At 38.1% G+C, this 23246-nt stretch overlaps 1 protein-coding gene across 1 annotated transcript; it reads right to left on the bottom strand.

Annotated features, from left to right (window-relative positions):
- Window positions 1–4640: 4640 nt before the first annotated feature.
- LOC102779803 (carbohydrate sulfotransferase 15-like) lies at window positions 4641–22703 on the bottom strand. Its single transcript, XM_006783709.3, has 8 exons — window positions 22454–22703; window positions 11928–12550; window positions 10946–11285; window positions 7934–8077; window positions 7066–7219; window positions 6689–6845; window positions 5141–5288; window positions 4641–5030 (listed from the first exon to the last, which is right to left on the bottom strand). The coding sequence occupies exons 2-8, from the start codon at window positions 12390–12392 to the stop codon at window positions 4840–4842; spliced, it is 1599 nt and encodes a 532-aa protein (XP_006783772.2). The 5' UTR covers window positions 12393–12550; window positions 22454–22703; the 3' UTR covers window positions 4641–4839.
- Window positions 22704–23246: the final 543 nt, after the last annotated feature.

Raw genomic sequence — 23246 nt, forward strand, 5'->3', positions numbered from 1 at the left:
TAGTTTTTATTTTAAATTACATAATACGTTAGCTAAAACATTTGGTACCGCAAACAGCATAAAGACAAAGATTGGTGTGCCTCGATAAAACTTGCCTCAGGCATGCCTTTATCCACACTTCACCAGGTGTGGTCAATTCAGCCCAGGACACACCCAAAGACTCTTGCACTGCCACTGCAAAAGGAATAGGGGTTGCAACCATGGAAAGAAGACTACAAATTACTTAACAGCAAGCAAACATCATACCACAAAGAATATGAATTCACTTGGAAGCAGTTACCGAATGCACAGGCTATAGCTTCTATTAATGGTTATGGAGGTAGTGACAGTATTTGAGTTCCAGAGTGTAAAGAGCAGAAATGTTTTCTTAATAAAACGTATGTGCCCCTTTTTTGTATTTATTTGAGTGTTTTATCACTCTATTTTTATTGTTATATTTGTATTTTTTGTAATATTGAACATAAGCAGACTTGTATGAGTATGTGTCCCTGTGCACAGTATCATTCAACATGAGTGTGTGTCTTTCAAACACTGAAAAGCAAAAAAATCATTGACAAAAATGTTGCATTTCTCTATTTCAACAGAATGACAAAAACAGAGTCCCAGCTGAGGGCAACTCTATTGTGCAATCAAATGAGATAGCAGGATGAGTTTCCTCACACCGAAATTGAAGTCATAGAACAGTTCAACCATGACTGATTGCCTCTGCTCAGGACTCGTAGTACACAGAGATTTATCTCTATCATTCTTTTACCCCTAGTCCCTGCAAAGAAAAAAAATGAGAAACTGTTGTTTAGAGACCAATATACACACCATGAGGACTCCTCAACACATGGCTGGTCCAATAGCACCATTTTTGTTCTGTTCAGTGTAAATAAAAGATGAAAATAACACAGCAATACACAGGTTTGTTGCTGTGGTGTTTAAACAATGCTGTATTCTAAGTATACTAAGAATCCCTTAGTATACTTAGACCCAAAGTGAGCCAAAAATACCTCACACACCACTACACCACCACCACTAGCCTGAACCGGTAATACAAGACAGCATGGATCCATGCCTTCATGTTGTTTATGCCAATTTATGACCCCAGGCAACATTTTTCTAGTTTTCTATTGTCCAACTTTGATGACTGCTTTCAAATTGTAGCCTCAGTTTCAAGTTTTTAAGTGACAGGAGTCCCACCTGCTGTGGTCTTCAGCTGCATTAGCGCATCTGCTTCAGAATTTATCTCTAAACATGTTTTGTGTTTAGAGATGCTTTTTACATTTAAGTTGCTTTCCTATCAGCTTTAAGTAGTCTCACCATCCTCTTAAGACCTCTGGCATTAACAAGGCATTTTTTTGCCCAAAGAACTGCAGCTTCCTGGATATTTTCTCTTTTCCTGACCATTCTCTTCTTGAGACGCATCAGTGGGAAAATCCCAGTAGATAAGAGATTTCTGAAGTACTCAGACCAGCCCACGTTCTACTAATAACCATAACATTCACAGCCACTTAAAATCACATTTCTGCCCCATTCTGATGCTTCATTTAAACTTTAACATCACATACTGACTGTGTCTATTTACTTAAATGTACTGAAAACTTTTTTCAGACAAATAGAGAATTTTAGGTTTTTCTTTCCTGCCAGTCAGTCTTTATTTTAGAACACAAAACGCAAAAAAGAGAGCACAACAGAAGAAGAAAAAAGGTGTTTAAGAGAAATCAGTCAATTCTCTTTAACTGCAACTTTGAATCAACAGTATATGTACTGTACCAAAATGTACTGTATTCACAATTTAAACAAACGACAACTTTACTTCAATTGTGAACAGGTAGCTTAACTAATAACTACTAAAAATATCCTAGACCTTCTCTTTTCCCTCTTCCCATTATGTCTCTGTCTCCTTTGAGCCTTTCATGTTTGAGGTCTAGACTAATGATCATTATTCAATGCATTCTCAATTGATCCACTCATTAGAGAGCTGAGGATGCTTCAAGGAGTTGATTGCCTTTTTCTTCCACATGAAAGCTTTCTAATTTAACGAAGGTCATCATGAGCCAAGAATGGAAAACAAAAGCGAGATTTTTTTAAGCAAAATTTATAAAACAAATGTCATCTTTTATTGTCTACATTTATTTTTACACCAGCGCTTTGCTCACTGTGACATGTGAGTCTCAAGTAAAAAGAAACGTGTTTTTTACTGTAGTTTACTAATCAGGTGATTGTTACATTTTCAGCTTTTTCCACTAGACTTTAGTGATAAAAAAAACACTCTTAGTGTTGAAATGTTAGTGTATTTATGTCCAGGGATCATTGTGCAACAGCACGTATTCCACACAGAAGTGAGGAAAAACAGAAGCCTTACTCTGTGCAACCAAACTCAACATGCTCATGAGCAAGGCACTGGATATTATGCTTCTATAGCAAAACTGCTCAGTCGTGATGATGGTAATGATTATGGCTTCTCTTGACAGCTCTCAGGTGTGAATGAGTTGAAACTGTGAAAACGGGTGTGAAGAGGAATGATGCAACAAAAAAAGGCACTTGACTCTAACAACTTCTTAACACCTTAAATACACACAGACACACACACACACTCTCTACACTCAGATGTCTCACGGCTTTGATAAAGTGTCATTTAAAATTCTTCCATTTTATCAGTCTCTTGTGCTTTCGAAATTTCTGGAGAGGATTGCCATCAACATCACGCTTAGAGGCCATTCCTGAAATGCTTGAACTACTTTTTTCTTATTTTAACATCAATAGAAACACACCTTGAAAGACTGCTGGCTTCTGTGAGACAAGTGACAATCATAATCAAAATGCTAAACACACACACACACCCTCTATCCTTGTCTTTATGATGTTGTAGGGACACATGACCAGAACATGCATTGTGGGAACCACCCTTTCTGGTGGTTTTACAGCACTGAAAAATCAGGCAGTATCTCAGAAAGGATCTAAACCAAGTTTTCACTCCAGTGATCAATCAGACAAAGTAGAGTTCCCACACCAGACACACACACACACACACACAGTCCTTTCTCAGTCATTGACCTTTGATTTTTCTCTCACCAGTTACATGGGGAACAGCTGAAGAGTTAAAATGTCACAGTTAATAGTTGTAATTTCCTCAAATAACAGTTGAGCATGACTATAGAAAAGTGTTTGCATGAGTAACTCATCTGCGGAAAACAGCAGTTCATGTGAGCAAAACTTTAATGGCACTTTAATTCACTCAGTGCAACATCATGAGGCAGTAGTTTATTTTGAGCTGAAAGCCAATTAGTCCTTAAAGACAAGGAATGTGAAGGCAGGTCATTATATAAGATAAAGTGTAATTTTCAGTGACACAAACCAAAACACTGGTGATCACAGAAAAGGAGACTCTAATAAACTAAAGTGTTAGTTATTTAAAAGTTCCTAATTTCACAAGAACATCTTTTTGTACTTGAATAATTGTCTTGGAATTTCAACGTTTTCTTGCTTGGAAAGTGTCCACACACCTAATATTAATAATAGGAATATTAATAACATATTACATTATGAAATTGTTATCGATGTGACATTGTAGTATAATACCTATAATGCTTTGAGATGTCTCAGTGTCCTCGCATGGTGTTAAAGTGTTGAATTATAGTGTGTTTTAGTGCCCTCTTGTGATTAATGCCTTAACTTCAGCATGATGTATTATTTGTCTCACTCAGACGTCACTCCATCTCTCATGTATCATATGTTTAGCTACTTACCATCCACATTTGCCCTTTTATTTCCCCCAAAGTTGGTTTGACTCTGTCTCAATCTATGTGTATATATTTACACTGACAAAAAAATTTCAAACCCAAGAGTCATGTTTGTAGGTAAGCGTTTGGTGAGATTTTGTGGCCACATGGAATGACAGGATGTATAGTTATTTCCAGCTTGGTTTTGTTACTTTAATTCGTTATCCCACATAGCTGGCATCTATTTTATACTGATAATGTTTAGTTCTACAGTTAGGTCCATAAATTATTGGACGAAGACAAATTATTGTAATTTTGCCTCTGTATACCACCACAATGGATTTAAATGAAATAATCAAGATTGTTTAGTTTTATAAACTGTCCCCCATTTTCAGAGGCTCAAAAGTAATTGGACAAAAGACTGGCAACAGTTTAATATCCAGGTGAGGCCTCTTCCCTTTTTATTTCATGAAAAATGAAGCAGAAATATCTGAAGTTAATTCAAAGTGTTGTATTTGTAATTTGAATTTGCATTTTTAGGGTTTAAGAGATTCACTTTCAAGTAATGAAATATCAAGCCTGACTTTCTCCAGACCTGCTGGACCTTCTGACCAGCACAGACCAGTACTGTCAAAGTACACAATAGTCTTTATAATTATAAACATCTATTTCATTTGAGGATTATTCATAAATTGTATTGTTACAGGGGTAAATTATTTTCCATTAATCTTTGCAAACAATATTTGAAAGAGAAAACTCAATACTAGGACAGGTAATGTTTCTTTATATAAAATAGCAGTACCATGACCCTATGATATTCAATAAAAGCATTTTAAGGCCTAAAAGAAGAGAAAGCTAAATTCAGTGTAGATTAATGTATATTGGTTATTATTGTAACAGTGCATCAAAGCCACAATTTAAAAAATCAAAAAACAAATTCAATTATTTTTATTGTTATCTTATCTCGAAGCCTCACAATATTCCAAAAGCAAATAAATATCTCAAACAAGACCCATACATCTGATATAGACCTCATACACATTCATTTCTTATAACAAACATTCCTGTTTTTAGCTGTTTGCTCTGATTGTTCATTCACATCTATCCAAATTTTATCAGTGCTTGTGCTCCTTCAGGAGTTATTCCAGAGAAAGGCCTTGTTGTCCAGCAGACTGGCCAGTTTACGGTTGAAAGGCTGGTGAAAATTCCTGAGGATGTTCCTGGTAGCCGGAAGCATGGGACCAAGACTCCGGTCTTCCTCCCGCCGAGTGTTAGACATAGGCTGTTTGGTCAGTGCTGCCTCCACCTGCTGTGACACAGGACCTACAGGAAAAGTAAAACAATGCATAATCAACCAGCGAAAATGTATTTTATTTCACTTACAAAGAGAAAGTCACTCTGACTGATGTGTTTGTAGCTTTTTGGACACTTACCTACACTCAGAAAATCAAAAACTTTTTGGATTGTCTCTTTAAGGTTTGCTGCATAGTCCTCCAGTCGAAGAACAAGGATTTGTTCCTTACTGAAAACACTCAGCCAGTCCAGTAAGAAGACGATGTACATCCCCAGATTTAATCTCACCTGTGGGACAAAGAAAAACAACAACAAATCAACATGACAAATCTGCTGTGGTGAGCCAGCTGCTGTTACAAAGGCCAAAAATAAAATCTGAATATGACCCGTTGATCTAAAGTCATTGAAATAAAAGGGGCACAGCTGCTCTTGCTTTTATTTTTTTTTCTTATTATCAACTAATTAATTGAAAGTTTTAAGTCAAAATTTGAGTCCTCCTGTAGATATCTAAAAAAAACACAACAACAAAAAACAACAACAAATACATTATTTAAAAAACAGTTGAGCTTTTTATATAATGAAAGTATTTTATTTCTAACTGTTTAAATCATCAGTTAAAATTATGTTGCTTAAGTGAAGAAATGCAAACAGCGTAAATACTGATTTTGTTGGTTTTGTCCTTTGTCATGGGATTTACTAATATACTACATTATTGACATAGTAGTAGTATATCATGTCCTGATCTTAAATTCTTGACCACTTTAAAGTGCTCATTTTAGTCTATTACATACCATTTGATACCTTTACGGTATGATTTCTATGTTTATACCAAATTTTGACATATAGATCTCTTAGAATGTAGAAAGTAGTGTATTTTACATTAATAAACAGATGATTAATCATTAACTACTGTTTCAGAGAGCTCTTAAGAATGTCTCCTTTTTTCACAGAAATGTTGCATGGAAAGGTGTTTGATTTTATACAGATGTGGCAAAGTGCATCAAAAGTCTCAATATTTCTCAAAACCATAACAACTGTTGTCAAACAAAGATGAACTATGGAAAAAGCCAACAAGACCTTTTCTGGATAAATTAGATATATACAGCAAGTAAACTAATGTGACCCACATGCATGGATTCAGTTATAGTGATTATTTAGTATAATTTTCTTCTTGAACCTAAATAATAACACGTAGCAAGACAGTATATTATTTAATCTAAATGCACAGACACTATGAGTCCTCCAGAGGGCGCCACTATACAACGTCACCTATTGTAGCTGTGATACTGGTCAAATCGAGTGCCACAAACCCTAGTCATCTTCTCTTTCGTAAGAGAAGAGTCATGTAAATAAAGGATTAAGTTTGTTTTTTCTGAACTTGCTGTTAGATCAGAGACACATTCTTTGGCTCACAGTGTTTTCAGGATGAACTGGCTTTTACTGTATTAAATCTTTCAAGATAACAGTGTTGTCCTCTGTATGTTATCATAAAAAATGACCAACTGCCAGAGCTCATAACTCAGCTTATTCCCAAGAGAGTGCTGCATGATAGTTGTTTGCTTCACTTCAGCACAGCAACATCCATTTACAGTGTCAGGTGGATTCTCAAAGTACAAATGTTTCATCATTGAAAATGCTTATAAAAGGCTCCTAATATTCTTAAAAATGAGAAAATCATTTTAGCTCACTGGCATGTCGTTGAAGAGGCTGGTGTTGTAGGTGCAGGAACGTAGTGACCATTCAGAGACACAGGACTGAAACAACTGCACAGACTCTATGACTTTCTGATGAAAGTCCTCTGCAGACTTGTTGGCCGTCTTAAAATACAAGTAGTCAGAATAGAGCCTGGCAACAAAGTGAAACAATAAATCAACTGGAAGCAGGAAAGCACCTTTTTGCACAATTTGTGCAGTGGAAATTAAATTTGCAGAACAAATATGTTCTGCAACAATGAAAAAACATAGGGGAGTCCCATAGAAGCAATCAGAAGGGTTAGAAATTGTTTATCTACAGAAATTCAAGTCTATGTCTACACAGATGGATGTGGGTAAGAAATTCTTTCTACCTCTCTACTGGATCTCTGAGCATTATGATAATTTTGGCATCGGGTTGGACTGCATGGATAAAGTCCTGGGCCAGGAAGGGGGGCTCTGTCTCCTTGTCTGCATGAAGATAGCTCCAGGCTTGGTTGTCCCACATAGTGGATGCACTGGCTTCACCTGACAAGACAGTGACAGTCTCAGTATCATTCTGGGTAACAACAGTTGATTTAATACAGTTGTGCAGTCCTTTGGGTAAACTATAGCATAGAGAAGATTCCTATTAAGCAAAGCTGTGAAAAAGATTTTGCGATCACTATTTAACTGGGAACAGCAGCCTGATACAGTAAATGCATATGCTTGAGCTGCTTTGCAAGGGTACAGTTTTATCTTTTTACATGTAAAAATGTGGAAATGTGTGTGACTAAAACAGATGCTGGTAGTCCTGCTGTTTCTCACTACCAGGTTTGAAACCAGTTCCATTTTGAATCTCGAAGTGCAACAGAATGACCTGCAAGAAATGTTCTCGTGACAGAGCCCCAAGTCATTTGGCTTTCTGTGTACACTTATAAATACACTGAGCTATCTGTTCTACATCGCAAAAATATATATCATGAATAATGCCGACATTGTGTCCTTCCAGCTCTTCTCATGAGCACTGTAGTGCTTCTGAGACGAGAGCCATTTGCTGAAAATGATCATGGCCTGACGCTAAAGGAAAAAGAAGAGAGAAAAAAAACCTCAATTGAATTATGGTCAGGATACAGTTGTTTGGCTGCTCAGAAGGTACAAAATGAGAAGTAAAAAGCCAAGACATTCTTCCATTTGATGCACATTGACACTAACAATAGATCATAACCACTTGCACACACAAACACTTTCACATGTGTTCACCTGTTATGAGCTGGAGTGCACGGTGGTGTCCAGATGAATTTCCAGTGATTCCTTCTTGGATGCTGTGGGCTGCCATGTCAAACAGATCCAGGTAATCTTCCACACGAAAACTTTCCTGGAAGCCATCTTTGAAACGGATATAACCTGCAACCCCATTTACACCAAAACATCACTTATGATGTATTTCTTTTTAGACTGCTTTGTAATCAAATTAAGAGAATGAAGTGTGTACACTTTAACCCTGGCAGGACAAACAAACTCCGGACTCTGAAACTGTACTGTTTTTCTTCTGTTTATGAATAAGCAATAATTTGACTCCATTTTGCACACTAGCTACATTTACATGACATACAATCAGCAAATAATGGTGACTTTATACATTTAAAAGCTCCATTTTATTTATTATGTATTTAACTGTATAGACGAAGGAAAAATCCAATTGATACTCTCCCCTTCAATTGCATGTCTCGTTGAAAAAGCAGCCAAACACTGACAACAAAATCACTGCATACTGCAACTAATTCAGTAAGACTAACAAGATTTTTATTTGTAGACTCAAAAAGTACTTTTAGTGATGAAGATTATACAAACACTGGAAAAAATATGTACTTTTTTAATGCTGCAAGAATGGGAATGAGCATAAGTTCAATCAGGTGAAAACAGACAGCGTAGGAAGCATAAAAGGTAAAGTGAACACAGCAAACACATCACCCATTTTTCATTTTCCTTAAAGCTGCTCTACATACTTGTAAAGTCACTATTTGTTTGTTTAATCACAGACGGTTGTGGAAAATGTGGACAGTGGATGCGGTTGCTGGAACATGTGCCGTGACCATGACTTCCTGTGCTCTCCACTGGTTACCTTTCGAACCTCGCAGTGACCTCATAGCTTCAGGAAGTTACTTTCTACAGTTAAGAGTTGTGTAACTTTCCATGCTGTACATTCAGTAAACAGTACACCCCGCTCTCTGTTCAGGGGAAAGGACTTCCCTAAATAAAATTCTTCCATGCAGAGCACACTACAGCCTCACCAAAGCAGACATCACTTCTTCCATCCATTAATATAGCTGTTAGTGCTACTGGGGAAAATGTTGTAACTAAAACAAACTACTGAATATTATTATTTTTATGTAACATTAGCTACAGCAACATTTTTTATGGTTTGTAAACTCTTTTTCGAGCCTGACATTTTTTTCTGAGCTTCCAGCGAAGGTCAGTGAGGAATGTGTCATCTTGTTTGTCATGTTGCAGGTAAGTGATGATCTCATGTTTAGTTGTTGCACAAACTAAACTTGTTTTGCTCGCTAAAGTTTGGAATCTTAAGATGACATAAGGATCTGCACAACCACTATGAAAACTCTGCACACTCATTTTTGGGTTATACATAAGGAACAGAAGACGGTAAATGGTAAATGCCCCTGAATGAGTCGCCCTTTCTCAAATGCAGCACAGAATGTGAGGTTGTATGTGTCAGACTAGTTATTGCCAGAGGAAATATTCTAGTTTTGGATGAAGAAATGTTTCTGCCTGGGTAGCGTGTGCAGCAGACGGGATAAATGGCATCTACCCTGCCATGGGAATAATCTGACACTTTCTGGACATTTTATTTCCTTATCTGACTGAATGACTTCAGGTCAGTTTTTCACATAAACTCTCACTAAGGCAGACGTTCCCAAAGTGTGGGGCCCGCCCCCTAGGGGGGGCGCAGAGCCATTGCAGGGGGGGCGCGGCATGAAAAGGGAAAAAAAAAAAAAACAACGCTTGGACACTGCTAGCACGGGCGCCCACACAAAGGCAAAGCAGGAGATGAAGCATAGCTGAATATGTTTCCAAACCAACTTCATTCTAAGCCAAAGACTAGAAAATATGATGAAGCATATCTTCCCTTTGGTTTCACCTGCACAAGTGCAGAGGTAGGTCTCCCTGCAGGATTGGTTTTCCCTTTGTTGGGAGCAGCGCTGGGCTGTTTAAATCACGGACAAACAGTATCCCACATTCTTGATTTGTAGTTCACAAACACTTGTTGTAATGACTAACTACTCCTGACATGTTGGAGATGTTTGCTCTTTATACAGTAAAGTTACAGTGGGATACAAATAACATCAGGCTGATCCTGCCATGATTTGTTCCCCGGTTCAAATCACGGACAAACAGCGTCCAACAGCTGTTTATGTTTTTGAACCCATTTTGCAGAGGGATTTTTTGAAAAATGTATTGATAGCAATGTTGAATATTATTACACAGAAAAAAACAACTACATGTAAAATAATTACACCGTGACGCCTCTGCCTTTCTAAATGGAGGGACAGTAACTGCATGTATATGTAAGCCTGTAAAACCTGCAGACAGTCAGATTAACAGTATTTCGTCTCTACCTGCCATTCTGCAATTCATCTCATGTAAACAATAACGTGCACACAGCGTGACGTGAAAAAAGGCACATACCTTTGACATTGCATGATGAACTCTGTATTCCTCGTCCAGTAAACGCAAAAAAGGAGTTTTAAAAAATCTCCATTCTCGGTGATTCGAAACGCCGTTTACGTGTGGACGAAACAGCTGCGTTTTCAAAAATACCCGTGTAGGTGTGGACATAGCGTAAAAGAGTTAGTAGTTTATTTTCTTACTACCTGTAATTTATTGCAGATTACTTGTAATTATTTGCTTAATTGTTTACTAAATGTTTGAGGTGTGAAATAAACCGCAATGGAGCAAAATATGGGTGTGTGTGGTTGGAGGATGTGTTCGTGCGTGCGTGCGCGCGCGTGCGCGCGCGTGAGGGGGGGCGCGAACATTTTTCTTGTAAAACAAGGGGGGCCCAGCAAAAAAAGTTTGGGAACCACTGCACTAAGGCTTCACTTCTTAATCACTTTAAACCAGTTGATTTAGTACCATCTGCTCGTGCTTTATCTACATTAAAGTATCTGTCATAATGATCAATTAAACTATTACTTAAACTTGCGAGATTTACAAAAACAAGTCCAAAATGACATCAATTTCCTGATGACTTACCAAACCGTTTCCTGGTCCACCAGTGTGGCTCTTTCATTATGTTGAATTTGACTTCTGGATGAAGTAGCATTCTGTGAAACAAGTCAGTTGTGCCACACTTTGGTTGACCAATAATGTAGAAGTATGGCAGGCACCGCAGACGAAAGTCCTTCCCATCTTTGTGGTATAAATGCTTGTGGAAATTGGCCCTCAGGCGGTCACACACAGTCTTGAAGGACTTTGAGCGCAGTGTGAAGAGGTTCTTCCTGTACAGGTCATTGCCAGGTTTACTGGAGAACTCCTCGTACCAGCAAGGGCTCTTGATACCAGGCAAGAAACGGCGAGGAATCACTGAAAAAAGCTGGAGAGGAAGAGATACTCATCTGTCATTTTTGTATGATGCTGTTTTTGCAAAATCCTGTCCTCTGTATAGTTCGGTATCTGCATCTGTCAGTTATGTCATATATTTTGCACACCAGTGTTTACAAGTTGTTAATAGCCAGTAAAGAATTTATGGCCGCGTGGAAAAATTCAGTTGTGTTTCCAAATGTTTGACACAAACTTCCCACTAACTGTTGCTCCTAATGACTCACTTGTAATGGTAGTAATAACTGTACATCTCAACAGCAACAACTGATGATGCTCTCTGCATAAATAGCACAAAATTACGCACTGTAATGTGGAAATGTATGATGACATGCTAAACACAGCACATCTGCAAAAGCACGTAGTAAAAGTAGTCCATAGGCCCTTAGCAATGCTTTGTGAAACCATTCTTAGCAAACACCTGTCATTATGAGCTTCACCAAATAGGCATTTACTGCAGGGTTGACTGTAAGGTGCTTGTAAATTAACTGACACCTATAATTCATTTTTGCCAACAAATAAAAAAACACTTAAAAAAATAAATTCAGTTATCACTTCTATGTTGTCTCTGTTTGTGACAATAGTCTGGAGCATTTACAGTGAAAGCTCTTGTTGTAAAAATCTGCAGCAAACTTACATGAGAGTCTGTTGCAATGACATCCTTCTCATCAGGCACTTTCCTGGGTGTGTACTCCTGTTTGATGAGCTTTACAAGCACTTTCACGTTTACTGGGTTCTTTTTAGAAGAAGCTCTTGTTGCTGTTGTGCTGGTCGGGATGGCTGCAGGTCTGAGCTGATATGGTGATGGAGTGAACAAAGGTCCTTTCTTATCCCACATTAGGACGTACGAAGCCATAATGAAAAAGGTCAATGTCAAGCCCAGGAGGAAGCTAACCACTTTGATTTTCGAGATGCGCTGTAGGTTCTTGAAAAACAGCATAGGAACATGTCTGATGTCCAGATTTTCAGCCACATTTGTGTCCCTGAAGTCCAAAAACGTCCGGACGGGCCGTTTTGCATAGTTTTCAGCAATGTGCAAGCTGTGAAGGTGGTTGTGGAGCCTTGGAGTGTTGCTCCCATTTTTGCAGTCTGATAGTGACATACTGACCGAGAATCACAGCAGGCATGTAGAAATAGAAGCAAGGAAATTACTCTCTAAAAAAAGCTTAGTTTCACCCATAAGAATTTAGTGAAATTAAGCTGCAGGTCGTCGCTTGTCTTCATTTTTCCTACATGTGTCTGAGTCTTCAATGTGGCCTCCTGTAAAGCAGAAACAGTTGTTAAAACACAACATATGTCTTTTCAATCAAAGTGCAGCAGTGTGCTTTCCTTTGAAGTTATAGAGTGTCTCCCAAAGTAAGTTAAGTGAACATTTTTAGCACTACGGGTCATTATTTTCACTCTCACACACCAGTATGTGAAATTCATCCTATTCTCCATTCTATAATAGGAGTCACCTCTAAAATGTTTGAGGTTAGCTGCTGCATGTGTGTGGTCTGCTATATGGAGGCTTGATGATTTGGGGTATAAAGCACATGCAAAGGCAAGCTCTTCTAGAAAATCTTCAAGGTCAGAATAATGGTAGCTCTGTAATTCAAAACTAAAAACACACGATTACTCTCTTCGAGCTAAAAGCCCACTCTGAGCTTTATTTTTTTAACCTATGAATGTTATTTTCAAGATTAACTTGTTTTTACAGGGAAAACCACATTAGGTATTGATACAGGTGGCCAAACAGTGCACACACTGTTTTCTTTCCCCACCACATGAATAATAAGAAAGTAAATTAGTAGATTATTTCAAGAATGTCGTACTAAAAAAAAAATTCCCAGCACTAAAGTGTAAAACATTATTAAAAGACTTTTTACTCTGACATGTCCTGAGCCAGTTACAGTTGTTTTTCTTTTGTTGTTGACTTAAAAATCCCAGTAGAGCAAGGAATGAAATCCTGCACCAGTTCTAATGGATACAACTTCTTTTTTCTTTACTATGGAAAAGCGTCTGTTAAAATGCAACCATGCTAGCGATACTAGACTCAGCCCGTTCACAAAATCCGTTATATTGAAACGTGATTATGCGTCAGTGCTTCAGTGCTTCAACCAAACAAGCAGTTCCAGTAATTAGATGACTTCAAGTGAAAGAGAAAGTCTCACCTGCTCATCACCGTTTACTTATTGCGCACTAACAAGTTACTGGAAGTCTGTCATATTATCTTGAGAGCAGGTTTCTCCTGTAACCTACTTCGTCTGTTACTGAAGTCAGATTAACCCTTTATTTCCCGTGGGCCCGCTGGCGGGCCTATTTTAAAAGCACTAAATGACTTTAACTCCATTACAGTTTGTGCTAGAGAAAAAATTCAAACAGTTTTGGAAAGAAGAGAAGACGGGGGTTATAAGGCATTCACAAGGTACTGCTGTCTGAATACAGACAGAAAAAATCTGCTCTGTTTTGAGGCGAGCGACATGGCATAGATGAGATGGGTACATTGTGGTCATAAAGCGATGTACATGGTCATAAACAATACTCAGGGTAGGCTGTGGTGTTTAAAAAATGCGCAGTCGGTACTATAATCCCCAAAGTTTGCCAAGAAAATATGCTCCCCACAATTAAAACACCACCACTGCCTGAACACTTAATATGTTGACCAAATTTTGACTACCATCCAAATGTCACAGAGGAAATCAAAACTCATCAGACCAAGCAACATTTTTTCAGACTTTTATTGTCCAGTTTTGGTAAGTCTGGGTGAATTATTATCCGTTTTCTAAGTGGCAACCAGTGTGGGCTTCAGGAAGTCATCCACACATGTCTACATGCCTAAATACACTGAGTTGTTGACATCTGATTAGCTGATAAGAATGCGTAACAAGCAGTTCTAACAAAGTGGACTGTGTGCGTACCAGGATACCCCAAATGCGAGTCAATTTACTCATTTCACTAGGATGATTTTATACTCATGCCTTTGGGATTACCTCAAACAATTTTTAATTGAAGCCTGGATTATAAACATGGCTGCACTCCTTTCAAAACCAGAGAGTCTAACGAATGATCACATCAAGTTACATTACGTAAAACCTAGAATTTACTCTTTCTGTAGCTTAACATCAAGGAATTTTCTGAAAAATCATACTGTGATTCAGTGTTACCACAATAGATGCACATCTGTTTAGTGTTTATAGCCTTTCACTTGTCACTCTGCAACACTGATATAAATTGTGTAGTACTCACGTAAGGTCTGCAGCATGTTTGATAAATATGCACACATGGAGCTTCAAAAATCCTAAACAATTCCCACAGACTTGCAGATTTCATAATGGGACCAACCTGAGCCCTTGCAGACTTATCAGGAATGCATGTCGATATTTGCAAGCCTGCGTGGGTAGCTGCAGAGACTGAACTTATTTTTGATCCAACTAGAGTTGTGAGGGATAATTTAGTGAAATAGCCGTGGATAAAGAAGGTATAATATCCATCATAATTAACAGTTCATGTTCTGAGTAAACATGGCTGTGTGTGATACTAATCTTTATTTCCTATACGCCATATATTCACATATATACAAGCTTTTTCATTCTTTTTAATGATCCATAATCATATTAATAAATTATTCCATTCCCCTATTTCTGTTTCTTCATGTTTTATTTCTACAAACCCAGGTAATTGTGATCTTTTCTGTTCTCTGTATCTATTTATCTATTTATCACCATTAAAGATTTATGTCTGGTTGGGCAAATTTCAAAGTGTGGGAGAAGAGAGGGATTTGGAAATGTGACAGAGCATAAAAAGGACAGTGAAAGTCAAGGGTAAAGCACAGAGTGGAGGAATGAAGCAGCAGAGATGAGAAAAACAGCACGAGAACGTGCAGGAAAGACGGGTTTTAGATTCTTTGGTCTCAAAATCAATCAACGACGGGAAGCAGTAAACACCACATGGGATTGACTGAGGTGAAACCCTACCATAAAAATCATGATAAACCAAAATAAAAACCTGCAATTATCATTGAGTTAGAAGCCTTTGCTGTCCCAAGCATACAAAATGTTAAGATGGCTGTGCAAGAATATCAAAGGCAGGATGATTACTGCAACAGATTTTCTTTTCTTTCTGTGGGTCTACATTTTTCAGGTCCTTTTGTGCCTAATGTGGCTTTAAGCAACTCCCTGATGTTGATGAACAGAAAGTTGGATGAAATCTCTTCACCACTCACTGACAGGGTTGAACTTCTAGCCTCTAGAATTAAGAGTCTCATCATTTTAATTACGAGAGGGTTATTAAAAAGACTCTGGCTTGCAAACACAAGGGAAGCTCCATCATACAACTTAAATGAAATCTAAAGACAAATGGTTTGATTCTACACCTTAAATTGGAAACCATAAGGGCCTTTCATCAACAAAGATTCAACCCATGACTCTGGCACCGTAGCACCTTAGCTCACTCACTCAGGCAAAAGTCACAAAGTAAACACAAGAGGAAGTTTAAGTAGGAGTGGCTAAGCTTATGACTCGTGCAGTCATATACTGCCCATTCTCCTTTGGACAACATACAGATATACAAATAAACCAGAAAGAGTTTTTATCAAACACACAACTATTGTTTTGAACTTTTAAACTGAAAGACAATTTAGCAAAAGTCAGACACAGATCAGATAGTGATGACAATTCAGATGCTACCTTTGTTTTATGCTGCTTTCAGTCTGCTTTTCAATTTTGTGAGAGAAGGGAAGAAGTTTCTGTCACGCTAGTCTAAGTATTTCATAATTCATGACTGGGGATAAAACTATAAATTTTAATGACGAACACTCGTTTTCGGTCTGGTTTTTTTGTGCCTATACTGTGTAGTGTGAACGTGGCTTAAAGCAACGGGCTTTTAACATCTCTTAAATACTAAGGCTTAGTTTCCCAGACGTGGATTAAGGCTTGTCTTAGACTAAAAACCTTTTTCAGTGGTGATCTTCATTCAATTTTTCTTTTGGTCTGTGACTAGGCTTAAATGTTCAGAACTGTTTAAGATTTAAGATTTTCCGACATGGGGAAAAGACCCTGAACCCGGAGATTAAGAGTAGAATCCTCTAGCACATGAGCTATACAGCTAAAATTATGTCCAACAGGTTGACTTCATAAAACCTGTTTCTCATATAAACTAAATATTTTAAAACCTGAAACATCTATAGATGGAACCCTCTGGCCAATAAATCTATCTGGATTCATGAATCCAAATAGAATTTGCATGCAGTTGTAAACTATATAACCTCTGTTTTAAGCTAGAGTGCATACATGAGACTGCCAGGATGCACCTGTACTTAAAATTTTTTACCATTAAAAGCAGAACATAAAATACATGTTACAACATATCAGCCGTGGGAAGAGGAACTTGATCCTGCATTTCTGCTCGGACATCCTAGGGTTCTTTGCTCAGGAAGGAGTTGACCATCAAGAGTGGCTCCTTAGAATACTTGCCCATGCTAACTGGTAGAAAAGAGGGCTAATCCAGGATCATCTTACATGAGATGCAGATGTTCAGTCCATCTGATCTTTTGGACCAAATAAACATATTGCAACACATTCATTCCTTGACCCTGAAAGATTAATGGTAATGTTTTTAGTGAGTTCCTATTGGCCAATGCCAAACACAAGGAGTCATGTTGAAATGATTTAAGGAAAGGAAGTGCCACCGTTAAAACACACGCACGCACAACCAAATACTCACAGAGAAAACTTCTTCCATTTTTAACACCTGTTATTCCTCTGGCCCCATCTTCGGGTCAATATTTTCCTTGAGCTAATGTGGAAACTTCCATAAAATCTTCTGGGATTTCTTGAGCCTGATTCTGTGAAAAGCATTTAAATTTTTTTATTTATTTTCTTTTCTTTTTTTTCCTTTAATGCCAAAGATTAGGTCAAAAATGTTGCAGTTAAACATAGGAATATTTCTCTTGTGAATCGCACATGATATTTCTGCTTATACAATCAAAGTTAGCACAGTTTTGTTAAACTAAATCTGATCTTACCCATTTCAATTAAAATGAAAAAAAATCCACCTTATGGTGGGGCTAGAGGAAACCATCCCAGTCCATGTAGTCAATATGGCTGTAGTCAACAAATAGTAAAAGTGGTTTCTTCCTTTTCCGTCTGTCTGGAGTCTACTCACAAGTGTTACAGTGAAAATAAAATGTCCTCTGATTCTTAATGGCAATATGTTCAGTGGTGGCTTAGCCTATCAAGAGCTTGTGGTTGTAAAACGGACAAACAACGAGAGCTCATTATTTTTAATCAGCCCCAGCGGCACAGATTTAACAGATGTGTGTCAGATCTGGAATTTAACCTACTCCACTGATAAATATGAACAATTCCTACTGTCAAACAACAGGCCTACTCCACATATGTTATTTGTGTTCCCTCTGTTCTTTGGATCGGAAAAAAAAAAGTCATAGGCGGTGTCAAAGGTGGTGCACTCAAGCTTGATTGCATTTATGATATTTGGTGGTTCGTCATGCATCTGTTTGATTTGCTAACTGAAAATCTTGCTTGAGATGTTAAATTTATACATGGGAGCATGAGCCCTGCACACATACACGTTTGCAGTATGCATACTTCCTGCTTTTATGCTTACACAAAGGCACGCTCATTAGAACCTGCCTCACTGCCTTACACTCTTAATTTCCTGTTTTGCTCTTTATCTCTAGTGTTCATGATAAAACGATAGGAATTAGACACAGTGATTACAAGCATCTCCGCAGAGTTCATCCAGTGAACAAAATGCTTCATGCTATGCAACTGTGGCACAGCTCTGTATAGCATTTCACATGACGAGTCTATGAAACGTGACTTCTGAAAACACCTTTGAGTGAATGCACTGTGACCAGAAAATTATTCAGAGAGGGGACTTCCAAGAGTAAGTACTCAGTATACACGTATATTATCGCTTCTCCTGAAACATGTTTTAATCATGTCTTAATGTTTATAACTGTGTAAACACATCCTGATGTGATCCAGGGCATTCTGTGAGTGGGATTTGGCAGAATGCCAGCGCTAGGAAAAGGGAGGTACAAGGAAAACCTGATGCCACAAAAGGAAATAAGAAAGTCTCCCAGTTGATGGGGAAGTCAAACAAAGACAGATTGGATTCCAAACGGAGGTAATAATAAAACTTTCTCAATGTGGGTGAAAAAGAAATCAAAAAGCTAAAGCAATTTAAAGGAAAGAAAACAACAAATACTTATTTTCTGGGAGGTACTTGTGTATCTATTTTTTTTTTTCTCCTTTCAGAGGCTCTCACAGGGAGATTACAAATAAAATCAGCAGGAAATAGCACCCCGAGAGCAGAAATATCTCAGGAAACAGGCTTAATCTACTTCATAGAGCTGGACTAAGCCTCCCTTTCCTTTTTACTTCCCACTAAAACAACAACAACAACAACAATCAAAACCACTGGCTGAGTTTCATTTTGTCTCTACGGGAATCTGAATCATAAGCCACACCCACTAGTACGGTCAAAAAGAAACCGTAACTAGAAAACAAGAATATGCTTATATAGACATTCTTGACATCTGGAGTCCAGATCTCAAGAGGGTCAGTGGATACATGCCACTATGTACATCTGCATGCATATGAATTTATAGTATCAACATATGATTTGCTTCAGTAAGACTTTAAAACCAATGTCATATCAATAGAAAACAGAGAACATCTGCATCACTACTGTTTAATAAATGGAAGGGAAACATCTGAGGACCTGGCGTCAGCATGGGTGAGCTGTGACGCTGTAAGAAGTAGCAGTGATCACATGTGAAATCCTCCCTTTGCCTTTGCAAAGAAAGCCTACAGGAAGTACAATAGATCAAAAAAGAACAAGTGAGGGTATAAGAGAACTAAAAAGCAAAAGGCTCAAGATTGTGGTGTGTTTAGGGACCCACTGAGTGTTCCCACTCTGCCACTGTGCTCGATCCATCATCCCAGTGACTGTTCTCTCCTTTTTTTAAAAACAGTGCCTTTTGTGCCACTGTGTTTGCTCGAGTGGCAAAGTTGTTGCAGTAATTATGACAAAGGCCATAGTTGGACCAATAAAACAGGGAACCTTAATGCAGGAAACTCTCATGTGCATTTCCTGTTTTAAAGTGATAATCTGCGCTGTTTCTTTTAAATCTTCCATAACATTAACCGCGAGTTAATTGCTGTAATTCACTCAGAATCACTGCAGCGGAAAGAAGATTGTTATTTCCACCTGCCGTAATTTATATTGTGCCATATGCTTCTGTTCTGGGTTACACATCCCCACCCTTCCATATGCACACATGGAAACTCCAGAGGTGGGAAGACCTACCACACGCGATAGGAGTGGGCATCGGTGACAAAACATTCAAAATCACTTAAATCGCTTTTTTTCCCCATTCTGATGCTTGATTTCAAGCTTCAGCAGGTTGACTTGACATATATGCATGCCTAAATGCATTTATTTGCTGACATTTGATTGACTGATTAGGCCTAACCTTGGTTTTTATCATATATACGTCAGATCATCTTACTGCCGCACCCACTTTTTTCCAGTAGTTTCTCCATAGTAAACTTGTGCAATAACTTACAAGTAAGAATAACAACAGTATAACCAGCCAGTTAAATCTGTGTTGAAGTATTCTTCCCATTGAATATTACTGCTGTTGCACAGCTTGCTCTATCAGTGGAGAGAAGAGACAGAAATTGTCTTCTTCTTGAACCTGGCATGTCTCTTCTTGAGTGACTTCGCCTTCAGCTGCCCACTACACTAATAAAGAAAACAGTTGAAGAAAGAACTTGTCACCAATGTTTGATAAGTTCTTTAATCAACTGAACTGTTTTTGACTGGTTATGAAAACATCCATGCAAATCCCATTTGCACGCAAATGGTTTGGATACAAGACATGCAGCAGCTTGACTGACCTAACCTGATTTCTATGAAAGATTTTTAGCCAACAGCTGTCCACATACTCGCTTGACTTAATATCTTTAAAGTTCGAACTCATCATTAACCCGTAAATCTGTCTCTTTTGACTTTAATTCATGTTTATAATGTCAGTAATAACAATTATATATTTAGAATGACTAATCACTTATTTGTCTACTTCACTTGGAACACTGCCTAATATCACATTATAATGTTGTCATATGTTACAGAAAATATTTGTCTTGCCTAGTGACTCAGACTTGACTCAGGGCTACAGACGGTATGTGGATAATTAAATTTCCATTTTGTTTCCAAGCTGTTAATGGGTAAATCATAAAGCATGCAACTTTAACATAAAACTAAGAAGGAAATGTTGGAAATATTAGTTAAAGAATCTCAATTTACTTTAAAACAAACGTTATTTCAACAATTATATACTCTGACTACTGTGTTCCTTAAATGCACTAGAATTCATTCAGGGTGTAAAACTTAAATTGATTAATTTTACTCGCTTTAAAATTGTGCTTCAATTGTCAAAAAGAAAAAGAAAAACTTTTAAAAAAACAACTCAAACACAGAGGAAAAAAATCAACTCCACCCAAGTGTAAATCTGTTTGGCACATCTGTATAAAGTATGATGTTCACATAACAGATAGTCAAACTAGAAAGAACAACAAATGGAAAAGAAAAACTTAGAGTGAAAAACATCATCCATCAGGAAAATTACTCAATGCCAAGAGAGTGACAGATGCAGATAAAGGTTTGACTACACTAAAGCATCCGTTCAAAACCAGCTTTCATGCTTGAAATAATAGAGTCAATCTTGGATTACTGAGGCTTGTTGTCATGACAGGTTAAAACTGCCAACTCTTGAAATAGAAGCTCTGAGATACCAAGATGCCAAAACACTTTAGTATCACGCAGTCCTCCCACATTCCCAATGTTCTGTTACAGAATCATTTTCTTCCATTTGAAGTGGACCCCTAGAGTCCAGTCTAAACAATCTGATATGGTACAGCTCGCTCGCTCGCTCGCTTTTCCTCTCCCCTCTCATACTTCTAGCATGACCTAAGCCTTCTAACACTGGCCAAAAGAAGCATGGCATTGACATCCTAGCAGCTCTAGAAATTTGTTCCACGACTTCAGGGGGGCAACCTAAAACCTTCCTTCCTAGCAGACCATACAGAGTGCAGGGATAGGTGCAGCAGCCATAATGTGGTTTAGTTTGGGTGTGTGCAGTGTAATGAGGTGTAGAGATGTGCTACCTTTTACAAAAAAACACTAAATCTATATTCCCCTTCACTCACTTTCAGATTCAACTCTTTGTCCTTCCAATTAACAATAAAATACAACTTTGGGTATTCTGCACAGAGAGCCCAGAGAGGCAGGTTTGTCCAAAGGTCACCTGCCTGTCAGGACCTCTGCTATGCACCCCATGCATAGACTGTAACTGAGAGAAAGGACATAATGTCAAACAGCTACAGGGAGTGCACAAACATCTCACACAACATGAGCTCTCCAAACAAAAACACATTGTACAATTAACTTTGCATCGTTTGCTGGATACATGAGATAAAGACTTATAATGAAAGGAATTTGCCAGGGGAACTCTCAGATAGTCCGATGTTGACGTAGAACCTTCTGGTTTTGCTTTGTAACAATAAACGGAATAATAATTACAAGACAAGGACATTAAGAACATGTACACAGTTTATGTTAACCCTATCACACAGCCCAGTTTGTGATTCAGTCGGTGAATCACAAACTGGGCTAAAAGTCTTTTACCCCCAGAGACATGACACTGTGATGTTCTGCAGCTGTTCAGTGATGGAGATAAGGGGTTAGTAAGTTTTAAACATTGCAAAGGCAAAATTCCAGCAATTTCCGTCGAAATTGCTGGAATTTTGCCTTTGCAGAAAGCAGAAAGCATATGCAGTGCTCTTATGGCATATATCTTTTTTTAAGGTTACACTTCAGCGCAGTAGACTATGGGGGGTACTGCACAGAGGAGGTGTCTATTAGAAGCTGTCAAGTTATCGGACCATATTATCTTATCATTTAATGGCATATATATCAAAAGGATTAATTAGATAAAGTACGCAATTATGCTTTAGTATAAGAAAAATAAACTTTTTAAAAATCTATAAATCAGCTTGTGAACCTTCTTAAATCATATCAACAATATGACCAAATCCTTTTCCCGTCACTTTTCCTGTTATTGTGATTATCCCGCTGAATAAAGATACTCACGCTGGAGTTGAGTCGGTTTTATTCCAAGAGTCTCTTGTGCAGCCCCTTAAGAGCCACTGAGACCACCACTTATGGTAATCAAAGCGACTTGACGGGTATTTGTATTAAGCGTCAGGGGGGTGGAGAACAGCACAGCCAGTTGATCCTAGGTGTGAACGATGTCTTCATTTATAACAAACGCCGGCTCGGTTTCGTCGAGGAACCGCGGAAGTCCGGAGTCTCCATCCAACTGAGCTCTCCTGCGCGTATCACGGAGGAGGAGGTGGAAGAGAAAGGGGAGGTGCACGCAAGTAGCAGGAAACACCACCTCCAACACCAGAAGCAGCAGCAGATTCAGTCTTATCTGCGTTTCAACTTCTTCGAAGTGCTGTTGTGCTGCTGAGTGATATGACCGATAGGATATCAGCTAAAATAGATTGGCGTTTTCCTGCTGGTCGATTGGGGAGAAGGGGATTTTTTTTTTTTTTAAAGTAGAAGATAGTTCAGCTGTGAGTTAAAAGGGTGACCATCTATCTGTCTAATGGTTTAATTATAAAAGCTAGAGTAAATAAGATTTAAGGAACTGCTCTCACTTAATACATTTTAAACGACCTTTTAATTCAGGCTGCAAATCTTTTGCGTGAATACCTTGGTTTCTGGCATTAGACAAGATATTAGTAAGGTATTCATTCTTTATTGATAATCACGTTTATAATTTTTGGTTGTTTTGTGTGTTTGTTTGTTTTTTTTACTCTTTGCCTGTATTTAACCCGTGTACGGATTCTGACGTGTATCTGCTATTAATTAGTGCAGC

Source organism: Neolamprologus brichardi, chromosome 13 (genome assembly GCF_056152115.1).
Source record: "Neolamprologus brichardi isolate AB-2024 chromosome 13, ASM5615211v1, whole genome shotgun sequence".
Taxonomy (NCBI): domain Eukaryota; kingdom Metazoa; phylum Chordata; class Actinopteri; order Cichliformes; family Cichlidae; genus Neolamprologus; species Neolamprologus brichardi.